At 27.9% G+C, this 27,207-nt stretch overlaps 2 protein-coding genes across 4 annotated transcripts in view; both read right to left on the minus strand.

The window, feature by feature from the left end:
* Positions 1 to 27,207, minus strand: part of PH4alphaEFB (prolyl 4-hydroxylase subunit alpha-1) — a 173,887-nt gene that overhangs the window by 52,342 nt on the left and 94,338 nt on the right. For all 3 annotated transcript variants that reach the window (XM_075292744.1, XM_075292743.1, XM_075292742.1), the window contains 3 exons: positions 1,462 to 1,613; positions 1,224 to 1,380; positions 958 to 1,145 (listed from right to left, as the gene is read on the minus strand). In XM_075292744.1, the coding sequence (XP_075148859.1) occupies positions 958 to 1,145; positions 1,224 to 1,380; positions 1,462 to 1,613 (497 nt within the window). The remainder of the gene's footprint in view (positions 1 to 957; positions 1,146 to 1,223; positions 1,381 to 1,461; positions 1,614 to 27,207) is intronic.
* spdo (sanpodo) lies at positions 9,689 to 16,714 on the minus strand. The gene is made up of 2 exons (XM_075292741.1): positions 14,859 to 16,714; positions 9,689 to 10,884 (listed from the first exon to the last, which is right to left on the minus strand). Exons 1-2 carry the CDS (start codon positions 16,548 to 16,550, stop codon positions 10,549 to 10,551), a joined length of 2,028 nt encoding a protein of 675 aa, XP_075148856.1. The 5' UTR covers positions 16,551 to 16,714; the 3' UTR covers positions 9,689 to 10,548.

The following is a 27,207-nucleotide window of genomic DNA, read 5'->3' on the forward strand; positions in this document are numbered from 1 at the left end:
GCGTTATTGGAGCGTTTAAATGTCGAAATCGCGGCAAAACGGCCCCATATGAAGAAGAAAAAAGTGTTGTTCCACCAAGACAACGCACCGTGCCACAAGTCATTGAGAACGATGGCAAAAATTCATGAATTGGGCTTCGAATTTCTTCCCCACCCACCGTATTCTCCAGATCTGGCCCCAGCGACTTTTTCTTGTTCTCAGACCTCAAAAGGATGCTCGCTGGGAAAAAATTTGGCTGCAATGAAGAGGTGATCGCCGAAACTGAGGCCTATTTTGAGGCAAAACCGAAGGAGTACTACCAAAATGGTATCAAAAAATTGGAAGGTCATTATAATCGTTGTATCGCTCTTAAAGGGATCTATGTTGAATAATAAAACGAATTTTGACAAAAAAAATGTGTTTCTCTTTGTTAGACTGGGGACTTATCAGCCAACCTGTTACGATCACCCTAAAAGACATTCTCATATTCAATCCTGAAGTTTTGAGAACTTATAAAAGCTTTCCCAAATTAAACATTAGCAATGAAGATAACCTACAATCACCTGCATTTGTCCCACTGCCAAATGCTAACAGCATTTTACATACAAGCCATTCCAAAAACTCACAACATGGTACCATCACAAACTGCATTATGGTCGATATCAACCAACGATTGAAGAAACTCTGAGCATGATTGTTAGATGAAGCACCCACAAAATACAAATGCTATAAAACTAAAATGCAATCAAAGTCACTTACAGTTTTATAGGTGACATTTTATATGAAATGTAATTCAATATCAAAGTAATGGCCAAGAAGAACAGGAAACATTATACATTTCTATTCAATTTAATCAAATTGAAAATTTCCAAGGCAAAGGTGCTAAGAACATCAACATCATTGTCATCACCACCGCCAACCGCCATCACTACCAACCACATGAAATGGTCTGACAAATCAATGAAAGGTCCCACTTACCTTGTTTGTATGTTGAGAAAGCTAAATATTCTAAAATATCAGCCTTGGAAAATGTTAACGAACGATTTCTAGGTTCATCCATCATACGAGTCATGGCCTCATTCATCCATAGGACAGTGTGATAATAATCATGATTTACATACGATTGACGACCCAATTCGAAACAATCGTCTGAAGACATTTCCGTACTAGAGCAACGAGAGAGAGAGAGAGGGAAATTATTTAATTAGCCACAGAAAACATGGCTCTATTAAATCCTTACTAACCTGTATTGAACGCCATTCAATTCACCTCTAGCCAAACTGGATGTATCCAAATTATAGGTATCCTGTAGACGCATTAAAGCCACTGCCGCTCCATTGAGATCTTCCTCTGATGGGAATTTCAATATTGATCTATAATTGGAGATATTTCCAAGGAACTCTGTGTGAGAAGAAGATGAGGAAGGAAAGTTCATATAAGTTCATTCGTTATAAGTTGTCTGAGAGAATTTCCTTAACTTACCTGCACCCACATCATGGGCCATTAGATTCTCCACTTGTTTCCAATCGGTGGTTAAACGTTTTGTTAATAAATAAGCATTGATAGGATTTGAAACATAAGTCGAAACGTCAATAGCTGCTTCGGCATGTTCTCTTTGGTATTCGTGCATTTTTCTGCAAAGATAAGAAATAAAAGAAAATTCTTAAGTATTATTATTTACGTTTAAGCTTCAGATCGTAGCAGTCAAAGCTCACAATTATATTTATAGTTAATTGTAAATATAATTAAAATTGTAAATGAATTAATTTTATTAAAAAAAAAAAACTAGTAAGTAAAGAAGAAAGTCGGGCGGGACCGACTATATCACACCGTAAACCACCCCTACTGAATTAGTCAACGTAATCATTTGTGGGGTATCATTGAAACAGGTTTTGGAAAAACTCCCCGATTTCCTTATTTAATAAAATTAAGGGGTACATGTTTATGGGAGTTTTATCTCAATCTGAACAGAAACGCCTGATATTAGAAGCTATACCTGATTTTACTCCTAAAGAGATAGTAATACCTAATATTGAGTCCATTATTAATAAAGTGGAAATCACTCAATTAGTGTGGGTAATGTAGCCATATTTGTGAAAATCGGGCAATATGTAAGAGCTCTACGTAAGTCTATATAAGATTGGCTAAAACATCAAAATTTGCGTAACATTGGTTAACAAATAAGAGTATTTTGGCCACAATTGGCAATGTATACATATGGGAGCTATATCTAAATCTGAACCGATAATATAGAGAAGTGCAAGTTATTTGCACAAAATTTGACTAAGATCGGTTAATAAATCAGGGTATTATGGTCGTTTTGCAATCTTACCCAAAAAATGTCGGTGGCAGTGATACAAATGCGAGAATAAAAACAAGTATATACGGCCGTAAGTTCGGCCAGGCCGAATCTTATGTTCCCTTCACTATGGATTGCGTAGAAACTTCTACGAAAGACTGTAATCCACAATCGAATTAATTGGGTTGTGGTATCTAAAACTTCTTAACATCGTTTTCTAAATTGTGAGTTAGTCCATACGTGGTATATATTAGACAAAAAAGTTATGTATAGGTAAATTTACAAATAATTACAAATCGATATGGACTTTTGCACGGTACGTAGAGAGCCAGAATTGAAATATAGGGTCGCTTATATGTGGGCTATATACAATTATGAACTTGATATAGACCAATTTTTGTGTGATTGGGGATCTATTTATCTGAGGGCTATATCTAACTATAGACCGATATGGACCTAGTTAGGCATGGTTGTTAACGGCCATATACTAGCACAATGTACCAAGTTTCAACTGACTCGGATGAAATTTGCTCCTCCATGTACTAAATTCACGTACCAAATTTAAACCGAATCGGATGAATTTTGCTCTTCCAAGGGGCTCCGGAGATCAAATCTGTGGATCGGTTTATATGGGGGCTATATATAATTATGGACCGATTTCGACCAATTTTTGCATGGGTGTTTGAGGCCATATATTAATACCACATACCAAATTTCAACCGAATCGGTTGCATTTTGCTCTTCCACGAGGCTCCGGAAGTCAAATCTGGGGATCGGTTTATATGGGGGCTGTATATAATTATGGACCGATGTGGACCAATTTTTGCATGGTTGTTAGAGACCATATACCAACACCACGTACCAAATTTCAGCCGGATCGGATGAAATTTACTTCTCTTAGAGGCTCCGCAAACCACATCGGGTGATCGGTTTATATGGGGGCTATAGACCATATGCTAACACCGTGTATCAAATTTCAACCGGTTCGGATGAAATTTGTTTCTCTTAGAGGCTCTGAAAGCAAAATCGGGGGATCGGTTTATATGAGGGCTATATATAATTATGGACCGATGTGGACCAATTTTTGCATGGTTGTTAGAGACCCTATAGTAACACTATGTACCAAATTTCAGCCGGATCGGATGAAATTTGCTTCTCTTAGAGGGTCTTCTGAAAGCCAAATTTGGGGGGTCCGTTTATATGGGGGCTATACGTAAAAGTGGACCGATATGGCCCATTTGCAATACCATCCGACCTACATCAATAACAACTACTTGTGCCAAGTTTCAAGTCGATAGCTTGTTTCGTTCGGAAGTTAGCGTGATTTCAACAGACGGACGGACGGACATGCTCAGATCGACTCAGAATTTCACCACGACCCAGAATATATATACTTTATGGGGTCTTAGAGCAATATTTCGATGTGTTACAAATGGAATGACAAAGTTAATATACCCCCATCCTATGGTGGAGGGTATAACACCAATAGTATATAACAATGTTCGTATGCAGTGTATTGCAATCTTAAACCAATCGACATCCTAACAACGCTCGGTAAACAAAAAACGAGTCGAGTACGATCGGTTAATAAATAGGGCGATACATATATATGGGAGCAATATCTCAAACTAAACCGATTTCGATAATATTTTCCTTATACTGAATTTGAGTACAATCGATTAATAAATAAGTTTATTTTGGGACACAATTTTTAAGAATCGGGTGATACGTACATATGGGAGCTATATCTAAATCTGAACCGATTTCGATACAATTTTGCACACTTAAAGGATGGTGAATTAAATTACCTTGTGCAAAATTTGACGATGATAGGTTGATAAAAAAAAGCGCAATGCAACCTCATTTATCGAAATCGGGAGATACATATATATGGGACATATATTTATATTAGATCCGAGTGTTTCCATATTCAGCAGTGTTTCGCCTTGTTCATTAAAACACTCTGTACCAAATTTCAGGCAAATTGCTTATTAATTGCTACCACAATCCTGCGGACGGACGGACACCAAAGGCTAAATATAAATCTATAGAAAATGTTCTCAAAATTTTATTCCTATAAAAAATTTTCTCAAAATTTAGTTCCTATAGAAAATGTTGTCAAAATTTTAATTCTACAGAAAATTTTGTAAAAAAAATTTTCAAAATTTTATTTCTATAGAAAATTTTGTAAAAAAAAGTTATTTCTATAGAAAATTTTGTCAAAATTTTATTTCTATAGAAAATTTTGTAAAAATTGTATTTCTATAGAAAACTTTGTCAAAATTTTATTTCTACACACAATTTTGCCAGAATTTTATTTCTATAGAAAATTTTGCCAATATTTTATTTCTACAGAAAATTTTGTCAATATTTTATTTCTATAGAAAATTTTGTCAAAATTTTATTTCTATAGAAAATTTTGTCAAAATTTTATTTCTATAGAAAATTTTGTTAAAGTTGTATTTCTGTAGAAAATTTTGTCAAAATTTTATTTCTATAGAAAATTTTGTCAAAATTTTATTTCTATAGAAAATTTTGCCAAAATTTTATTTCTATAGAAAATTTTGTCAAAATTTTATTTCTATAGAAAATTTTGTTAAAACTTTATTTATATAGAAAATTTTGTCAATATTTTATTTCCACAGAAAATTTTATTTCTATATAAAATTTTGTTAAACTTTATTTCTATAGAATATTTTGTTAAAATCTTATTTCTATTGATAATTTTGTCAAAATCTTATTTCTTTACAAAATTTTGTTAAAATTTTATATCTATAGAAAATTTTGTCAAAATTTTATTTCTATAGAAAATTTGATCAAAATCTTATTTCTATAGAAAATTTTGTCAAAATTTTATTTCTATAGAAAATTTTTCAAAATTTTATTTCTATAGAAAATTTTTCAAAATTTTATTTCTATAGAAATGTCAACATTTTATTTCTATAAAAAGTGTTGTCAAAATTTTATCAAACTTTAATTGTAAGAAAATTTTATCAAAATTTTATTTCTATAGAAAATTTTGTCATAATTTCATATCTATAGAAAATTTTGTCAAAAATTTATTTCTATAGAAACATTTGTCAAAATTTTATTTCAATAGAAAATTTTGTCAAAATTTTAATTCTATAGAAAATTTTGTCCACATTTAATTGTACGAAAATGTTATCAAAATTTAATTGTAAGAAAATGTTATCAAAATTTAATTGTAAGAAAAGTTTACCAAAATTTTATGCATAAAAAATTTTGTCAAAATTTTATTTCTATAGTAAAATTTGTCAACATTTTATTTATATAGAAAATTTTGTCAAAATTTTGTTGCTATAGCAAATTTTGTCAAAATTTTATTTCTATATAAAATTTTGTTAAAACTTTATTTCTATAGAAAATTTTGTCAATATTTTATTTCTATATAATATTTTGTTAAAACTTTATTTCTATAGAATATTTTGTTAAAATCTTATTTCTATTGATAATTTTGTCAAAATCTTATTTCTTTAGAAAATTTTGTTAAAATTTTATTTCTATAGAAAATTTTGTCAAAATTTTATTTCTATAGAAAATTTTTCAAAATTTTATTTCTATAGAAATGTCAACATTTTATTTCTATAAAAAGTGTTGTCAAAATTTTATCAAACTTTAATTGTAAGAAAATTTTATCAAAATTTTATTTATATAGAAAATTTTGTCAAAATCATATTTCTATAGAAAATTTTGTCAGATTTTCATATCTATAGAAAATTTTGTCAAAAATTTATTTCTATAGAAACATTTGTCAAAATTTTATTTCAATAGAAAATTTTATCAAAATTTTAATTCTATAGAAAATTTTGTCAACATTTAATTGTAAGAAAATGTTATCAAAATTTAATTGTAAGAAAAGTTTACCAAAATTTTATGTATAAAAAATTTTGTCAAAATTTTATTTCTATAGAAAATTTTGTCAAAATTTTATTTCTATAGAAAATTTTGTCAAAATTTTAATTCTATAGAAAATTTCGTTAAAATTTTATTGTTATTGAAAATTTTGTCAATATTTTAATTCTATAGAAAATTTTGTCAAAATTTTATTTCTATAGAAAGTTTTGTCAAAATTTCAATTCTATAGAAAATTTTGTTAAAATTTTATTTTTATAGAAAATTTTGTCAAAACTTTATTTCTTATATTATGGATGTTTTTATTATATTCGACCTGTATATAGATTTTCCAATTGATAATTGTTGATAAAAACGAGCTCGAGGTCTGGATGATTAATTTTTTATTTATTCAATATTTCGTCTTTTCATTGAAAGACTTCATCGGGAAAATTTTTCTGCGTATACAAATAGAAAAGAAAATATATACACAATACAATTAAATACGTACAAATTGCATGTTACATTAAAAACACTCACGAAAAGAACAAAAATTAATACACCAACTGTAGAGTAAATAGCTAACGACGGTGTCTGTTGCATTACTAACGCTTACTCTGCTGCGCTTTGCTTTTTCTAATGAGATCACATTGGAATACGAAAAATGTAGACAAATTCCATATCTGGACATTTTAATTATCAGAGATGGTAACAAAATTAAAACCGACTGGTACCAAAAGCCAACTTCTTCCGGCAGATTGGTAAATTTCTACTCCAGCCACCCCAGGAGAGTTATACAAAATACTGCTCAAAATTTTGTGAACAGAGTATTAAACATAAGCAGCCAAGAATTTCACCAGCCGAACATCAAAAAAATTAAAGAAATACTCCAGCAAAATAGCTTTCCTCTATCTACCATTGATAAACTGATCAACAACAGCAAAGTACAGCCAGCCAAAGAGAAGCAAAAATTTTGTTACAAATCGGTCGTGTATATTCCAAAATTACACGAAAGATTCAGTAATGCCAATTTCATTGACAAGAGTAACTTCGCAATAGCCCCGAAAACTAATAATACACTACAAAAACTATTTACTAATCTAAAACCAAAAATTGACGACATGGATAAATCCAATTTAATATACGAAATAAAGTGCAATGGGAACGAAAAAGACGTGTGTGACAAGGTTTACGTAGGAACTACAAAAAATAAATTAAAAACTCGTTTATCAGGCCACAAATCAGATCTGAAACACCGTTTGCAGAGACCTATGCAAAAAACAGCATTATCAACCCACTGTGCAGGAGAACACCATCACCCAGATTTGGAGAGAGCGCGTGTGTTACAGTGTGAGAGTAATTACAACAAGAGACTAACACTGGAGATGTTGCACATTCTCAATACACCAACACAGAAGCGAATAAACTATAAGACAGACACTGACAATTTGGCGCAAAGCAGTGCTGCCGCTAGTGACAAATTGAGTGAAGTAGATTTTGGAAAAAAGTGGAGTAGATTGAATAAAATTGAAGTAGCATACATTTTTGAAAACAAACAATAGAATTCATTTTATTATACCCTCCACCATAGGATTAACTTTGTCATTCCGTTTGTAACACATCGAAATATTGCTCTAAGACCCCATAAAGTATATATATTCTGGGTCGGATGGTATTGCAAATGGGCCATATCGGTCCACTTTTACGTATAGCCCACATATAAACGGATCCCCAAATTTGGCTTGCGGGGACTCTAAAAGAAGCAAATTTCATCCGATGAAATTTGGTACATGGCTTCAGCATATGATCTCTAACAACCATGCAAAAATTGGTCCACAATTATATATATAGCCCCCATATTAACTGATCCCCCGATTTGGCTTGCGGAGCCTCTAAGAGAAACAAATTTCATCCGATCTGGCTGAAATTTGGTACATGGTGTAAGTATATGGTCTCTAACAACTATGCAAAAATTGGTCCACATCGGTTAATAATTCAATGATTAAAACAGCTATGTTCATCGTAATTAAAGGAATAGGAAAAACAATTAGGTAATATGGGGAAAATTTAAAAATTTGAAGCAGAACAAAAAGTGAAGCAGATTTTTGAAAGAAGGAGTGACGAAGTAAATTTTGTGAAAATGAAGCAAAATACTTCGATTGAAGTAGTAGCGGCAGCACTGGCGCAAAGCTACAGAAATCTCATTAGAAAAAGCAAAGCGCAGCAGAGTAAGCGTTAGTAATGCAACAGACACCGTCGTTAGCTATTTACTCTACAGTTGGTGTATTAATTTTTGTTCTTTTCGTGAGTGTTTTTAATGTAACATGCAATTTGTACGTATTTAATTGTATTGTGTATATATTTTCTTTTCTATTTGTATACGCAGAAAAATTTTCCCGATGAAGTCTTTCAATGAAAAGACGAAATATTGAATAAATAAAAAATTAATCATCCAGACCTCGAGCTCGTTTTTATCAACAATTATCAATTGGAAAAAACTTTATTTCTATAGAAAATTTTGTCAAAATTTTATTTCTATAGAAAATTTTGTTAAAATTTTATTTCTATAGAAAATTTTGTCAAAATTTTATTTCTATATAAAATTTTGTTAAAACTTTATTTCTATAGAAAATTTTGATAAAATCTTATTTCTATAGAACATTTTGTTAAAATCTTATTTCTTTAGAAAATTTTGTCAAAATATTATTTCTATAGAAAATTTTGTCAATATTTGATTTCTACAGAAAATGTTATTTCTATATAAAATTTTGTTAAAACTTTATTTCCATAGAATATTTTGTTAAAATCTTATTTCTATAGAAAATTTTGTCAAAATCTTATTTCTTTAGAAAATTTTGTTAAAATTTTATTTCTATAGAATATTTTGTCAAAATTTTAATTCTATAGAAAATTTTGTCCACATTTAATTGTAAGAAAATGTTATCAAAATTTAATTGTAAGAAAATGTTATCAAAATTTAATTGTAAGAAAAGTTTACCAAAATTTTACGCATAAAAAATTGTGTCCAAATTTTATTTCTATAGTAAAATTTGTCAACATTTTATTTATATAGAAAATTTTGTCAAAATTTTGTTGCTATAGCAAATTTTGTCAAAATTTTATTTTTATAGAAAATTTTGTCAAAATTTTAATTCTATAGAAAATTTTGTTGAAATTTTATTTTTATTGAAAATTTTGTCAACATTTTAATTCTATAGAAAATTTTGTCAAAATTTTATTTCTATAGAAAGTTTTGTCAAAATTTTATTTCTATAGAAAGTTTTGTCAAAATTTTAATTCTATAGAAAATTTTGTTAGAATTTTATTTTTATAGAAAATTTTGTCAAAATTTTAATTCTATAGGAAATTTTTTCAAAATTTTATTTTTTAGAAAATTTAGTCAATATTTTATTTCTACAGAAAAGTAGCCCTTAGTTGGTGACGTATATTTTACGGCCGTATATATTTGCTTTAAATTAAATAAAACAAGCTTTTGATCAGTATAACATATATTTTATATTTTCAATCTTAAAATCTTAATGCATAAATGCTACACTGCATAATAAATGCCTTAAATTTCTAAAATAAATAACTACAACCCTTGAATGTCTCCTATAGTGATCAAATATACAACAATATTTCTTAAATTTAATTTTAAAAATATAATTAATTAATATATAAATATTTTTTTTGTATATGTTACATTATTTACAGCCTTCATAATTGGAATCGTTGGAGTTGGAACGTTACTAATATTTTTGCAAAGTGTTTTATTTTTTGGTATTTTAGCCGTTATTTTGAAATAGCTTAAAAAGTTTTTTGTTATAAACATTTTGTTTCTTATAAAAATTACATAGTGTATAATAAATTAATTATTAATTATCGATAATTATTTTACATAAATATACAATGGTTCACTTGTAATAAAATGTTGCCGATACAACGTAAATATCTTGTGAATATATATTGGGAGTATGACGAAATATTCAATTTATTTGACAAACAAATCTGAATATATTTAAAGTAAAAATAAACGTGTTTAATGATATAATCATAAAATATAGATAATTTTATGTATATAACAAGATACCTAATATTATTTATATTTATTGTGGGGCGACATGAGGACTAGCTGCACTATATGATGGAAAAGGATACGGAAATAACTAATACATTCAATTAATTAATTACAATTTTTATTTTATTTTTAATTAATTCGAAAAATAAACAATAAATAGTGAATCAATTAATTCTGCAATTAATTGATTTTTTAATAAAACCAACAATTTATTTTTTAGTTACAGATAATAAAAATTCAAACCGACTTTTTTCTCTCTGGCTATTTATTCACTATAGTCGTTACACTTTAAATTGATTGAAAAGTCTCCTTTATGTATATCCACCAGAATATTATAAAATTAAACTACATTAACTCTATTATCTGGTGGTGGACGATAGCACCACAGAGTACCAATTACTCCCAGCCCAATAAAGAACATTGTAAACGTTGACAAACCCAAAATAATTCCCGTGGTAACATCGTGTAATGGCAAACCAGGATAAGGATCCAAGACCAAAATCACCAGCAGGCAACAACATTTCAGCAAACAAAAAACGGTGACCAAAATATATCCTGAGGTGTAGCTTCGATTGGGCAGCCATTCACAGTGACGTGAACGAAATCCCAAGAAGCCCAAACCAACACCACTGATGGCAGCCACTAAACTGAATTGCAGATAAAAGGCACGACCCAACTGAAAAATTGAGAAATAAGGAAAAACAAAATAAATAATTTAATTTAATTTTTGGGCCAATATACCTCGAATACTGTGAGATAAATGTTACCTTACAGATTTTCTTTTCATAAAAATTGAGCCAACTTTTTTTATTTTTTATTTCTTCAGTAAAATCTGACACCCACGAAAATATTGACTTGAAAGATTCTGACGTTAATTTAAAGATTTGATTTGTTTAAAATTATAATAATCTGATGGAGGAACCTAATCTGAAAATATAGTTCTTGATTAAGTTCTCCGCTCTGGGCTCTTTCTCTGAGGTTAGTTCCATATTTTCCCCTCCCCTAAATTGTCCCCGTACACCAGGTGGATACCTTAAGAGTGGGTATCATATTTCCACTCAAGTTTAAAGCAAAATAAATACGATCACTTCACACCTTAAGATTATGTATTCCATTTTCTAACCTGGGATTCCCACCGCGACAGTTTAAAGAAAATTGGAGGATCGTGTAGCTTCGTTAGGTTTTAACAGTCAGATACCAGAAAATCAAGTGCAGATATCTTCTGTCCGGATAACTTTAATTGAAAATTTATCAGCGAAGAATTTAAATTGAGTACCGTGAAGTACAACATTTTTATTATAGGTTTCCCGAAAAAAATCAAGTAAATGGTAGATATTTGATTTTTAAGTTTGCTACGAAATAAGCCGCCTACCTGCCCAAATTTGAAAAAATGAAGTACCCTTGTCTTGTTTTAGTATATCGCCTAGCTTTCCTTCCAATTTCAAATACATCGAAGAACTTAAAAATTAAAATTTTAAAGTTAAAAATTTGAAGAAGCCTAAAAGTGCAAAATTTTCTATAAAATTTTTTGACAAAATTTTCTATAAAATTTTTTGACAAAATTTTCTATAAAATTTTTTGACAAAATTTTCTATAAAATTTTTTGACAAAATTTTCTATAAAATTTTTTGACAAAATTTTCTATAAAAATTTTTGACAAAATTTTCTATAAAAATTTTTGACAAAATTTTCTTTACAAATTTTTGACAAAATTTTCTATAGAAATAAAATTTTGATATAAATGAAATTTTGACAAAATTTTCTGTAGAAATAAAATTTTGATAGAAATAAAATTATGATAGAAATAAAATTTTGACAAATAAAAGTTTTGACAACATTTCCTATAGAAATAAAATTAAAAAAAAAAAATTCTCTATAGAAATAAAGTTTTGACAAAATTTTTCTATAGAAATAAAATTTTGACAACATTTTCTATAGAATAAAATTTTGACAAATTTTTCAATAGAAATAAAATTTTGACAAAATTTTCAATAGAAATAAAATTTTGACAAATTCTTATAGAAACAAAATCTTGACAAAAAAATTTTTTGGTCAAAATTTTTTTTCTATAAAAAATTTTGTCAAAATTTTATTTCTATAGAAAATTTTGTCTAAATTTTATTTCTATAAAAAATTTTGTCAAAATTTTATTTCTATAGAAAATTTTGTCAACATTTTATTTTTATATAAAATGTTGTCAACATTTTATTTCTATAGAAAATTTTGTCAAAATTTTATTTCTATAGAAAATTTTGTCAAAATTTTGTTTCTATTGAAAATTTTGTCAAAATTTTATTTCTATAGAAAATGTTGTCAAAATTTTATTTCTATTGAAAATTTTGTCAAAATTTTATTTCTATAGAAAATTTTGTCAAAATTTTATTTCTATAGAAAATTTTGTCAAGATTTTGTTTCTATAAAAATTTGTCAAAATTTTATTTCTATTGAAAATTTTGTCAAAATTTTATTTCTATAGAAAATGTTGTCAAATTTTTTTTCTATAGAAAATGTCATAATTTTTTTATAGAAAATTTTGTCAAAATTTTATTTCTATAGAAAATGTTGTCAAAATTTTATTTCCACAGAAAATTTGTCAAAATTTTAATTCTATAGAAAAATTAGTCAAAATTTTATTTCTATAGAAAATTTTGTCAAAACTTTATTTCTATAGAAAATTTTGTCAAAACTTTGTTTCTATAGAAAATTTTGTCAAAACTTTATTTCTATAGAAAATTTTGTCAAAATTTTATTTCTATTGAAAATTTTGTCAAAATTTTAATTCTATAGAAAAATTTTTCAAAATTTTATTTCTATAGAAAAATTTGTCAAAATTTTATTTCTATAGAGAATTTTGTTAAAATTTTATTTCTATAGAAAATTTTGTCAAAATTTTATTTCTGTAGAAAATTCTGTCGAAATTTAATTTTTATAGGAAATTTTGTCAATGTTTTATTTCTATAGAAAATTTTGTCAAAATTTTGTTTCTATAGAAATTTTTGTCAAAATTTTAATTATATAGAAAAATTTGTCAAGATTTTAATTCTATAGAAAAATTTGTAAAAATTTTATTTCCATAGAAAAAATTGTCAAAATTTTAATTCTATAGAAAAATTTGTCAAAATTTCATTTCTATAGAAAATTTTTTTTAAAATTTTATTTCTATAGAAAATTTTGTCAAAATTTTATATCTATATACAATTTTGTCAAAATTTTATTTCTATAGAAAATTTTGTCAAAATTTTATTTTTATGGAAAATTCTGTCAAAATTTTATTGCTAAAGAAAATTTTGTCAAAATTTTATTTCTATAGAAAATTTTGTCAAAATTTCATTTCTATAGAAAATTTTGTCAAAATTTTATTTCTATAGACAAATTTTGTCAAAACTTTATTTCTATAGACAAATTTTGTCAAAACTTTATTTCTATAGAAAAATTTTGTCCAAATTTTATTTCTATAGAAAATTTTGTCAAAATTTTATTTCTATAGACAATTTTGTCAAAATTTTTATTTGTCAAAATTTTATTTCTATAGAAAATTTCGTCAAAATTTTATTTCTATAGAAAATTTTGTCAAAAATTTGTAGAGAAAATTTCTATAGAAAATTGAGGTACTTCTTAGCTGTTTGCAAAAAAGCCGAAAATCGATACTTTTAGGCTTCTTCAAAATTTTAACTTTAAAATTTTAATTTTTAAGTTCTTCGATGTATTTGAAATTGGAAGGAAAGCTAGGGGATATACTAAAACAAGACAAGGGTACTTCATTTTTTCAAATTTGGGCAGGTAGGCGGCCTTATTTCGTAGAAAACTTAAAAATAAAATATCTGTCATTTACTTTTTTTCGGGAAACCTATAATAAAAATGTTTTACTTCACGGAACTCAATTTAAATTCTTCGCTGACAAATTTTCAATTAAAGTTAGAAGATAGAAATAAAATTTTGACAAAATTTCTATAGCAAGAAAATATTCTATAGAAATAAAATTTTGGCAAAATTTTCCATAGAAATAACATTTTGACAAAATTTTCCATAGAAATAAAATGTTGACAAAATTTTCTACAGAAACAAAATTTTGACACAATTGAAATTTTGATAAATTTCTAAAAATTTTAATTTTCGTGTTATTTCATACGCTATTTCAAAGTTGTCGTAAATAGGGTGGATTATTCATTCATTCGAAAAAAATATTTTTTTTAATTTTTAGCTCACCACAAAAATTTGATCAAGAACTTAAAAAAAGATTTTTTCAAGTTGGTAGATTTGTGGTAAAATTTTCTTCAATTTTTGGTGGGTATTCGGAATACTCACCGTCTCACCGTCCATATACTAAGAAAAGTTTTATTTCACCTTGATATTTCATGAAAAAGCCAAAAAAATAAATCTGAGAAATAGATTTTGGGGGATTCCCCTTTGTCATACATTTATCCCAAAATAAATACAGCTAGTTGTGCGTTACTACTCTACACTTTTTCCTGAACACTACACTTTTTTACTGAAATCGAAGTATGCAAATTAATTTTATAAAATTTTATAAATTTCCCTAAGTTAAGTAAAATTTCCTTAAATTAAGCAAAATTTCTTTAGTTTCTTTAAAATAAAAAAATGACTCTCGTTGGCTCAATTTTTACCTTCATTTCACCTTTTCATACTTACATGGGCTATCATATAGACAATTAATGCCGAATTCATGGAGCTACCCAGAACCAACATCAACGAAACAATGGCCAATGTTATGGTAGCACTGACCACCTTTTGAGGATAGGAGCTATTATTATGGCCCGTCTTGCCATGAATACTGCTGCAATCTTCTTCTTCTTCAATATGGGGATATGTAGTGCCAGCCACCCTGGGTTGTATAACAGCCATGGTACGATCACTTGGATGATGCGAAGGTGACTTTACAGTCTCATAATGTAAACGCTGTGGAGATAAATGTGAATTTTTCCTAGGCAATATGGGAGGAACTGAATTCCCTACGGTAGCACCTCCTGCGGGAGAGAAATTAATCTGTTGCCCCTGTTGGGCATATTGAATTCTCAGCTCTCGTTGTGAGGCATAGACATTGCGGGATATATTTTGATTGGAACGATTCATCTGTTGATTCGGGGTCTTACGAGGTGTGGATAAGAGTTCATGCAGCATTTTCGTAGCTTGAGGATTTTTCAAAGGTGTATTGGGATAGGAGGCCAAATTACTCATGGATATACCCTTTTGGGGTGTTGAGGTTCGCATAGGAGTGCGAGTTTGTTCATAGCCTACGGGTAGGAAATTTTGACTATGATTTAGATCGGGATTACTAAGGCAAGTTTCCTCTTGATCCCGGTCATTACCCTCCTCATAGTCATCTTCGTCTTCGGCCGGTATAACAGCATAACGATGAGCCTTGCCATTGTGCATTTGTATAATCTCATGGTTATCATCGACCAGTTCCTCATCTTCGGCTGTGGGTACCATTTGATAACGTTGATTGGAATTCTTATCGACTATGAGGAAGGTCTTACTGCCAAAGTCACTGGAGAAGGCATGTTTGATTTTGGTAGGAGCGGGTAGATTCTGTTGGGAACCCTGACGATTCTGTAAAGATATACGACGTTTGGGTTGTAATTTGCCAGTTTCCAATACGGGTGGCAAGCTGGCATAGGGTCCTCCCGCAGCTGAGGGATCTTCATGAAATGAATGAGGCTCATCGGGATCCAATTGTAATTGCGAACTATAACGATCTAAATCATCTTGAGATTTAGCATATCGTCTGGTTGTAGCCAAAGAGGAATAGGATCTGCTATCTTGGCTTTTAGTGGGAGTAGGACCCAGTGAGGCTGGTCCTGGAACTATGGCATAACGACTATTTAAATCTGTAGATAATTCCTCAACTGGTACCAGGGCATATCTTCCGGAACCCGATCTCATTTCAAAAGGTTCCACCACATGAGTATGATTTCCTTGTTTCAAAGGTCTTTGGGGTACAGTTGACTGTTGCTGTTGCTGCTGCTGACGTTCATAATGCTGTTGCTGTTGTCTATGCAATTGTTGATGTATTGTTGGTATATTCTGCTCTGTTTTGTTAGCTGCCGCCGTCGTCGTAGTCCTCTTAGTGGCCACTGATCGTGTTGACATGCTCCGCTGCATACGCAAAGGTCCATTACCATCACGGGAATCATAGCGTGTCGTTGCATTACCATTGAAATTTATTTGTAAGCTACGATTGTAAATGGCCTCTACAGGTTCCTTTTGACCATAAGGGTTTGTAGTAGTTTTAGCCGCTACCGCCTTATTCGCTGAGGGTACCGGATAAAATTCACTATTCTGACAGAAAGCTGGATTGGTGTAATTGTGTTTGGTAGACATTTTCCAGAAGCTCTTAGACTGATGGCATTTAGAAAAAAATAATTGCTAAGGATGTTAGGCTTCGATGAGTTTTATGTGGGTAGGGGAAATTCTTTATGCAAGTCTTTGGAAACAGATGTAAGGGCCTTTCAGAAAAATTACTTGGTTCTTTTATTATTTTATTTTTTTTTGTCAATTTTCTAGAATCCAGTATAACAAATTAATTTTAGATTTTATGATTATTTAATTTTATTTATTTTTAATTTTTTTTTTGTAAGTTACTTAGATCTTCTCTTTATTTTGACTTTTTGACACGGTTTCTGCTTCAATAGTTTTTTGTGTATTTTTCACTTTTATGTACAGTTTTATCAGTTCAATGTTCAAAATACACCAAATTAGCCACTAATGTTTTTATATATTTCTTTTGTTTATTTTTGCAGGTTTCGATGATATTTCATGGTGTTTTTCCTTGTTGACATTATTTTATTCTTTTATTTCGTTTCGTTTTTTTTTTGAGTTTTAAATCACTTTTCTGGTCTTCAAAATTCCAATTTGTGGTCTTTAAAATATTTTTTCTAAATCACCTCAATGGTCTTGGATATTTAAATTTTTGTTTTTGTTTAATATCCTTTTTGCTTTTTACAACGATATTCACTGAACAACTCTGTTAAATAGAAAGACGTTAGGACTTTGATAATTTTATTTTATTTTTTTTTTTGTTTGTTTTTAAATCTGGAATTTTTTAATTTCGATGTGATAGATTTGTTACTTTAAGAAATTTGTTGAGAATCAAGTTTAGTTTTTATAAATAATTATTTATTGCCATATATAAAATTTATTTTTGAGTTTCAGGAATATTGCCAAAATAAAATTTAATATTTTTTGAACTTTAATTTAATTTGTTAACGTTATATAAAATGTATTTTTATGTTTTTAATTTATATGTATATTTATATATATTTTTAATTTATATATATTTTATTTTTTATATTGAGTTTTAAGAGTATACTGAAAACAAAAATTTGAATTTTTGTATACTTCAACTGTATATAAAATTTATTTTTATTTTATTAATTTATATTTACATATATTTTATTTTTATATTGGGTTTCAGGATATTGCCCAGAATTATTTTAAAAAAATATTATTTTTATTATTTTTCAAACTATTTGAAAATCCTTTATTCTATAAATTTTAAATTCATATAAAATATATTTTTATGTTTTTATTTAATTAATTTATATTTATATATATTTTATTTTTTATATTGGGTTTTAAGAGTATACTGAAAAACAAACATTTGATTTTTTTTATACTTCAACTTTATATAAAATTTATTTTTATTTTATTAATTTATATTTACATATATTTTATTTTTATATTGGGTTTCAGGATATTGCCCAAAATTATTTAAAAAAATATTATTTTTATTATTTTTCAATTATTTTTCAAACTATTTGAAAATCCTTTATTCTATAAATTTTAAATTCATATAAAATATATTTTTATGTTTTTATTTAATTAATTTATATTTATATATATTTTATTTTTTATATTGGGTTTTAAGAGTATACTGAAAAACAAAAAATTGAATTTTTTATACTTCAACTTTATATAAAATTTATTTTTATTTTATTAATTTATATTTACATATATTTTATTTTTATATTGGGTTTCAGGATATTGCCAAAAATTATTTTAAAAAAAATGTATTTCTATTTTTGTTAAATTTTTCAAACTATTTGAAAATCCTTTATTATATAAATTTTAATAAATAAAATCCTTGTTATTAGAAATATACTTGAAAAAGATCCTCAAAATTTTTTTAACTAAAATTTTAATAGAATTTCATATTCAATTACAATTTTAATTGATTAGGTTTTTAATAAAAACAACAATCATTCACTAAAATTATTAAATCAATTATTTTTTTAATTGGATTATTTTTTTTTTGTAATTTGTTTTTATTAAAGTTATTATTTAAATTTTAATGAATAAAATCGTTGGTATATATTTGAAAATATGTTATATTTTATTAATTTATTAATTTATACACGAACAAAATTATTACCAAAGCAATTAAAATTTTAATTAAATGTAAAAAAAAAAAATTAATTAAAAATTTAATTGATCTAGGCTTTTAATGGAAACAACAACAATCATTCACTAAAATTATTAAATCAATTAAATTTTAATTGGATCAATTAATCTTTTTATTGACACTGGTGATTGATTAATTTCATTTCGGTGAATTTCTCGATTTAAGACTTCATTTTCTTATTTTTATTTTTATTTTTATTTTTATTTTAATTTAAATTTTTATTTTAATTTAAATTGTTTTAAATTCTGTGAACTTCTCTATTTAAGACTTCATTTTCTTATTTTTATTTTTATTTTTGTTTTTGTTTTTCTTTTAATTTAAATTTTTATTTTATTTCTTTTAATTTAAATTTTTATTTTATTTCTTTTAATTTAAATTCGTTTAAATAAACATTTTATATTTTTCACAAAACTCTTGCCATGGATTTTCCAATTTTTTATTTAAAATTACTATTTTCCATGAAAAATTACTTTAACTAAAATTTTGTTCAACACAAGAAATGTTTACGTATATTAATTAACTCAACTGTCATTGTTTCTTCTATGTTCAGTAGTAAATTTTAATGTTTTTAATAAAAAAAAAATTATATTAAAAATTTCTGAATTATTTTAATAATTATATCAACTCTTTTTTTTATCCAATTTTATAAAATTATTTCTTTAAGTTAAATTTGCACTCGTATATTTATAGAAGCTTTAAAAATATTACTTTATTTCATTATTCGTTTTTTCTTTATCGTTATTGTAAATTTTAAGAAAAACATTTATAAACATTTTTACTTTTATAAATTAATTTTTTATAATAGTTTAAATTTTATTTTATTTTTTATGTAAATTTTATTTAATTATGTTTTCGTTTTCTAAGAAGTTTAACACTTTTTAATTACAGTATCCTTTGGGGTTTTTGATATAGATTCTCAATTAAAAAATTCCAAATTTCGAAACAAGCTGTATTATTTCTTTTTTTTAATTATCATTACTTTATGTGAGTTTTTATCCGTTTGTTCAATTCCACTCTCTTACATTCTCTTCACAAACAAAAAGGACAACTTTTCACTCCGAACGATTCTTGAAGACTGAACTGACATCTGAAGTTCAAAGTCACAGTTCGTTGCTAGCAAATGCAGCTCACTAACAGAAACAAAAAAAACATTATTCTACTCAACTCACAAAGATCAATATGGGGGTATTTATCATATGAAGCAAACAAACAGCAAGAAAGCAATACGGAACCAAAAACAAGGTAAAGGAACCGAAGAAAATACGTTAAAATTATTCCATTGATGTATATCAGAAGGAGAGATAAAAACTCTCGCACACACACACGCGCGCGCTTATGAATTTCCTCCCTATGTCCGTCTGTCCTTCCGTATTTTATTCTTTTGAGCTGAGCTCTAAACGCTCCCCTATTGCCTTGGCACACTCAAGATACCCGCTTATTGATGTGTGCTGCTTGTCTACTGCTTTCCTTGGCAATCATCAACCACACACAGGCGCAGTAAAAAGTACACGTGTAATAAGGTTGGCGCGTTCCGCTTAAGGAAACATCTGCTCCTGCTGCATATGAAAATAAAACGGACCTAATAGCAATGATAAACTCTACTCTACTATTTGTCTGTTGGTGCTGCTGTTAGCCGCAAAACATACATATATGATATTACGACTTAGCTTAGTATAAAGTCTTTGCACTATGGGTTGCACGTGATAAAAATTAATGCAATTAGTAGAGTTGAACAGAAAATAATACTATGTTTCAAGGACAAAATGGCTTTAAAGTAAAGTGTCGAAAAATACATCCTATTTTTTAATGATTTTTCAATTTATAGTCAAGATAGAAAAAATCAATAAATTGTAAGACGATTTTATTAATTTTAAAACATTTTTCAAATTTTTTTAAGCCAAGTTAACGTAAGTAAAAAAAAATTTCATGTAAAGATATCCAGTTTTAAGTCGAATTATTTAAATATAAAGACAAAACGACAAGGGCCTGAAAAAAACTTTGTAGCATAAATGTATGTCTTCTATGCTAAACAAAATTCGGATTCGTATTTTAAGGACATGACAAATTTTTTTCATTGTGCACACCATATGTAATAATGGACGCATATGGAGCAACTTTTGTATGGTTGTTAGAGTAGAAAGACCTCTGAGAGTAGGTTGAGCCCCTAAGATAAAAATGTAACTCCCCCAATTGCAAACCTATTTACGATTTTCCATTGTATATTGACACTGTGACCACGGTTGGTATAATTCTACCATAAATGACAGATTTTTTATTGTTTGATAGATTGGTATAATTTTTATACCCTCCACCATAGGATGGGGGGTATATTAACTTTGTCATTCCGTTTGTAACACATCGAAATATTGCTCTAAAACCCCATAAAGTATATATATTCTGGGTCGTGGTGAAATTCTGAGTCGATCTGAGCATGTCCGTCCGTCCGTCCGTCTATTGAAATCACGCTAACTTCCGAACGAAACAAGCTATCGACTTGAAACTTGGCACAAGTAGTTGTTATTGATGTAGGTCGGATGGTATTGCAAATGGGCCATATCGGTCCACTTTTACGTATAGCCCCCATATAAACGGACCCCAAATTTGGCTTGCGAGGCCTCTAAGAGAAGCAAATTTCATCCGATCCGGCTGAAATTTGGTACATGATGTTAGTATATGGTCTCTAACAACCATGCAAAAATTGGTCCACATCGGTCCATAATTATATATAGCCTCCATATAAACCGATCCCCCGATTTGGCTTGCGAGGCCTCTAAGAGAAGCAAATTTCATCCGATCCGGCTCAAATTTGGTACATGGTGTTAGTATATAGTCTCTAACAACCATGCAAAAATTGGTCCACATCGGTCCATAATTATATATAGCGCCCATATAAACCGATCCTCCGATTTGGCTCGAGAGGCCTTAAGAGAAGCAAATTTCATTCGATCCTGCTGAAATTGCGTACATGGTGTTAGTATATGGTTTCTAACATCCATGCAAAAATTGGTCCACATCGGTCCATAATTATATATAGCCCCCATATAAACCGATCCCCCGATTTGGCTTGCGAGGCCTCTAAGAGAAGCAAATTTCATCCGATCCGGCTGAAATTTGGTACATGGTGTAAGTATATGATCTCTAACAACCATGCAAAAATTTGTCCACATCGGTCTATAATTATATATAGCCCCCATATAAACCGATCTCCAGATTTGACTTCCGGAGCCTCTTGGAAGACCAAAATTCATCTGATTCAGTTGAAATTTGGTACGTGGTGTTAATATATGGCCTCAAACTCCCATGCAAAAATTGGTCGAAATCGGTCCATAATTATATATAGCCCCCATATAAACCGATCCCCAGATTTGACCTCCGGAGCCCCTTGGAAGAGCAAAATTCATCCGATTCGGTTGAAATTGGTACGTGATGTTAGTATGTGGTATCCAACAACCATGCAGGAATTGGTTCATATCAGTCCATAATTATATATAGCACCCATATAAACCGATCCCAAGATTTGACCTCCGGTGCCTTTTGGAGAAGCAAAATTCATCCGATCTGCTTGAAATTTGGTACGTGGTGGTAGTATATGATATTTAACAACCATGACAAAAGTGGTCCATATCAGTCCATAATCATATCTAGCCCCCATATAAACCGATCCCGAGATTTGGTTTTGGAGCCTCTTGGAGGAGCAAATTTCATCCGAGTCAGTTGAAATTTGGTACAATGTGCTAGTATATGGCCGTTAACAACCATGCCTAAGTAGATCCATATCGGTCTATAGTTATATATAGCCCTCATATAAATCGATCCCCAATCACACAAAAATTTTTCCATATCAATAATTGTATATAGCCCCCATATAAGCGACCACCATATTTCAATTCTGGCTCCCTACGTACCGTGCAAAAGTCCATATCGATTCGTAATTATTTGTAGACTTACCTACACATACTTTTTTGTCTAATGTATACCACGTGTGGACTACCTCACAATTTAGAAAACCCAAGTAATTCGATTGTGGATGACAGTCTTTCGTAGAAGTTTCTACGCAATCCATGGTGGAGGGTACATAAGATTCGGCCTGGCCGAACTTACGGCCGTTTATACTTGTTGATGTTTTGGTAGATTTTTCCAAATATTTCTCACCAACTAACAGGTACTCCAATTGTCTATAGAAATACAAATTTTGACAAAATTTTCAAAAGAAATCAAATTTTTGACAAAATTTTCTACAGAAATACAATTTTGACAAAATTTTCTAAAAAAATAAAATTCTTGACAAAATTTTCTATAGAAATACAATTTGGCAAAATTTTCTATATAAAAACAAATTTTAACAAAATTTTCTATAGAAATAAAAAGTTGACAAAATTTTCTATAAAAACTAAATTTTGACAAAATATTCTATAAAAATAAAGTTATGACAACAGTTTCTGTAGAAATAAAATTTTGACAAAATTAAGCTACACTTGTAGTTTAGTCAATTCATGGCTTTAAGCTGAAATCAAGAACAACAATAATAATTGAAAGAAAATAGAAAGAAGAGAAAAATAGAAATAAAACTTTGACAAAATTTTCTAAAGAAAAACAATGTTGACAAAATTTTCTATGGAAATAAAATTTAAAAGAAATGTTCTATGGAAATAAAATTTTGACAAAAGTTTCTATGGAAATAAAATTTTGACAAAATTTTCTATAGAAATAAAATTTTGACAAAATTTTCTAAAGAAATAAAATTTTGACAAAATTTTCTATGGAAATAAAATTTTGACAAAATTGTCTATGGAAATAAAATTTTGACAAAATTTTCTATGGAAATAAAATTTTGGCAAAATTTTCTATAGAAATAAAACGTTGATAAATTTTTTTATAGAAATAAAATTTTGACAAAATTTTCTATAGAAATAAAATTTTGACAAAATTTTCTATGGAAATAAAATTTTGTATGGAAATAAAATTTTGAAAAAATGTTCTATGGAAATAAAATTTCGAAAAATGTTCTATGGAAATAAAATTTTGACACAATTTTCTACAGAAATAAAATATTGACAAAATTTTCTATAGAAATAAAATTTTGAGAAAATTGTCTATAGAATAAAATTTTTGTCAAAATTTTCTATAGAAATAAAAATTTGACAAAATTTTTTCTAGAAATACAATTTTGACAAAATTTTCTACAAAAATAAAATTTTGACAAAGTTTTTTATAGAAATAAAACTTTGAAAAAATTTTCTATAGAAATAAAACTTTGCCAAAATTTTCTATAGAAATAAAATTTTGACAAAATTTTCTATAGAAATAAAATTTTGACAAAATTTTCTATAGAAATAAAACATTTTCAAAATTTTCTATAGAAATAAAATTTTGACAAAATTTTCTATAGAAATAAAATTTTGACAAAATTTTCAATAGAAATAAAATTTTGACAAAATTTTCTATAGAAATAAAACATTTTCAAAATTTTCTATAGAAATAAAATTTTGACAAAATTTTCTAAGAAATAAAATTTTGACAAAATTTTCTATAGAAATAAAATTTTGACAAAATTTTCTATAGAAATAAAATTTTGACAAACTTTTCTATAGAAATAAAATTTTGACAAAATTTTCTATAGAAAGAAAATTAACAAAATTTTCTATACAAATAAAATTCTGACAAAATTTTCTATAAAAATATATTTTTTAATTTTATTTCTATTCTATCGGCCACGCGCAAAGAAAAAAACGTTTGGAAAACGTGTACCGAAAGTGTTTTTCTTTTTTTTTTTGAATTTCTTCGAAAATTTCTAACTTTGTTCAGGAAAAAATTTTGGTTACAAAATTTTTATTTTTGCAATTAAAAAAAAAAAAGAACAAAACGATATTGGATCCAAAAGCACAGTCCATTTCATTTATATCGAGCACTGTTTTTTCTAACATTAAGTCTTTAATAGGTTAGGTTAGATTAGGTGGCAGCCCGATGTATCAGGCTCACTTAGACTATTCAGTCTATTGTGATAGCACATTGGTGAACTTCTCTCTTATCACTGAGTGCTGCCCGATTCCATGTTAAGCTCAATGACAAGGGACCTCCTTTTTATAGCCGAGTCCGAACGTCGTTCCACACTGCAGTGAAACCGCTTAGAGAAGCTTTGAAACCCTCAGAAATGTCACCAGCATTACTGAGGTGGGATAATCCACCGCTGAAAAACTTTTTGGTGTTCGGACGAAGCAGGAATCGAACCCACGACCTTGTGTATGCAAGGCGGGCATGCTAACCATTGCACCACGGTGGCTCCCTTTAATAACACACATTTTGAAGTTTCATAGTGGAAATATAATATAGTAGAATGTAATGTCGACCATCTTTTTGGTATCTTCCGAATATTTTTAAAATATATGTAAAAAAAGAAGCAGGGATTGAACCCACGACCCTTATATTTCTGTTAAAGTTACTTTACATCGGCTCGTGGGTGCCTGTGGATGTTAATAACAGCTACGTAGCGTCCAGGCGAAAGGTAAAATTTTATAAGAAAATATTTTTTTTCTTTATGAAATTGTTTTTATGTTATAAAAAAAACAATTAAAGTTTATCAAGTAACATTATGGTCTTGGAGCAGAATTGAGGTGTTCCGAATCCTTCTCTGCGAGTTCGTTTCTTATTTAACTGTATAATAATCACAATTTCATATATGCTAGTTTTTTTTTTAATTTCTACTCTACTGTCCATTCCCATTGTGCAACTTACAATGAATTGATTGGCCCCTTAGCTGCTTTTACTTGGCGTTTGGATAAATTCGTTGACTCGTGTTATATGCGCCACACGGCATTATAATCCAAAGCAGCGGCTGACAAACACAACAGCACAATAAGATCTCAATATGAGGGTTGAAATGGAATTATTTCAGTCTTTTTGAAAAACGCAAACGCAGCCGGCTTTTATCGAAAATAATTTTCAGTTATGTGTGTTTACTCCTGCATTCATTGTGTTCTTTGCCATTCATTTGTTCAAATATATCAAAATTTATATTTTATATACTTAAACAAACACAAACTTCAATTGCAGATAATAAGAGAAAATAAAACTTCCCCCTTTTAGGATTCGTGACAATTCAAAAAGGATATGAGCAGGCTGAAACGACCGTTACTTTTTTTTTGTTGCTGCCATTTAAGACTCAATTTTATCAGGACCTTGAGTATTGAACACCCCGTTGGTGTATTGAATGCATATGGCAAGTAAGAGGGGGAGAGTGTGGTAAGAGGAAGTGCAGCCTTAAAAAGGTGTGCCTCGAGTAGAATGGAAATCCGTATTTAACCCCCCACACCTCATTGATCAAACAATGGTTATTTGAGATTGGCATTCGTAATTGATGAAGTGATAGATTCTTATATTCTCTTGGGTATTTACATTGCAAAGTGAGAGAGATCCTTTTTATTTATGAGCTGTAATGTGGTCAGATTTCATTTCAAAATGTGGATCATTGCCATCAATTATTTTAGTTTTATTGGATCTTTTTAGAGCTAAAACGGTATCATCATAAATATATAGATTTTTTGGCTACATAGATTTATTTTTCTGTCTGCTGCCCGATTTCCATTATGATACCACAGTGAGCGAAAATTTTATTTCAGTAAAAAATTTTATCAGATTTTATTTCTATAGAAAATTTTGTCAAAATGTTATTTCCATAGATAATTTTGTCCAAATTTTATTTCTGTAGAAAATTTTATTTCTATAGAAAATTGTTGTCAAAATTTTATTCGTGTACAAAATTTAATCAAAACTTCATTTCTATAGAAAATTTTTTAAAAATTTTATTCCTATCAATTTTTTTTTCTATTGAAAATTTTGACAAAATTTTATTTCTACCGAAAATTTTGTCAAAATTTTATTTCTATAGAAAATTTTGTCGAAATTTTATTTTTATAGAAAATTTTGTCAAAACTTAATTTTTATACAAAATTTAGTCAAAACTTCATTTCTATACAAAATTTTGTCAAAATTTTATTTCTATAGACAATTTTATCAGAATTTTATTTCTATAGACAATTTTATCAAAATATTATTTCTATAGAAAATTTTGTCAACATTTTATTAATATAGAATATATTATCAAAATTTTACTTCTATAGAAAATTTTGTAAAGATTTTATTTCTATAGAAAATTTTGTTAAATTTTCATTTCTATAGAAAATTTTGTCAAAACTTCATTTCTATAGAAAATTTTGTCAAAATTTTATTTCTATAGAAATTTTTGTCATTTGTATAGCAAATTTTGTGAAAATATTATTCCTACAGAATATTTTGTCAAAATTTTATTTCTATAGGAAATTTTGTCAAGGTTTTATTTCTATAGAAAAATTTGTAAAATTTTGTTTCTATAGAAAATTTTGTAATAATTTCATTTCTATACAAAGTTTTGTTCAAATTTTATTTCTATAGAAAATTTTGTCAAAATTTTAATTTTTTAAAAAATTTTGTCAAAATTTTATTTCTATGGAAAATTTTGTTAAAATTTTATGTTTATAGAAAATTTTATCAAAATTTTATTTCTGTAGAAAATTTTGTCAAAATTTTATTTCTATAGAAAAT

This window comes from Haematobia irritans, chromosome 1, assembly GCF_050003625.1.
Source record: "Haematobia irritans isolate KBUSLIRL chromosome 1, ASM5000362v1, whole genome shotgun sequence".
Taxonomy (NCBI): Eukaryota; Metazoa; Arthropoda; class Insecta; order Diptera; family Muscidae; genus Haematobia; species Haematobia irritans.

What these genes read in the sequence shown, in the direction of transcription:
- spdo (XM_075292741.1), bottom strand. Translation starts at nt 16,550, where the DNA reads ATGTCTACCAAACACAATTACACCAATCCAGCTTTCTGTCAGAATAGT. An exon ending in TTGTCTATATGATAGCCCAT is followed by an intron (nt 10,885 to 14,858) that starts GTAAGTATGAAA and finishes TCAATTTTTCAG; the next exon opens with TTGGGTCGTGCCTTTTATCT.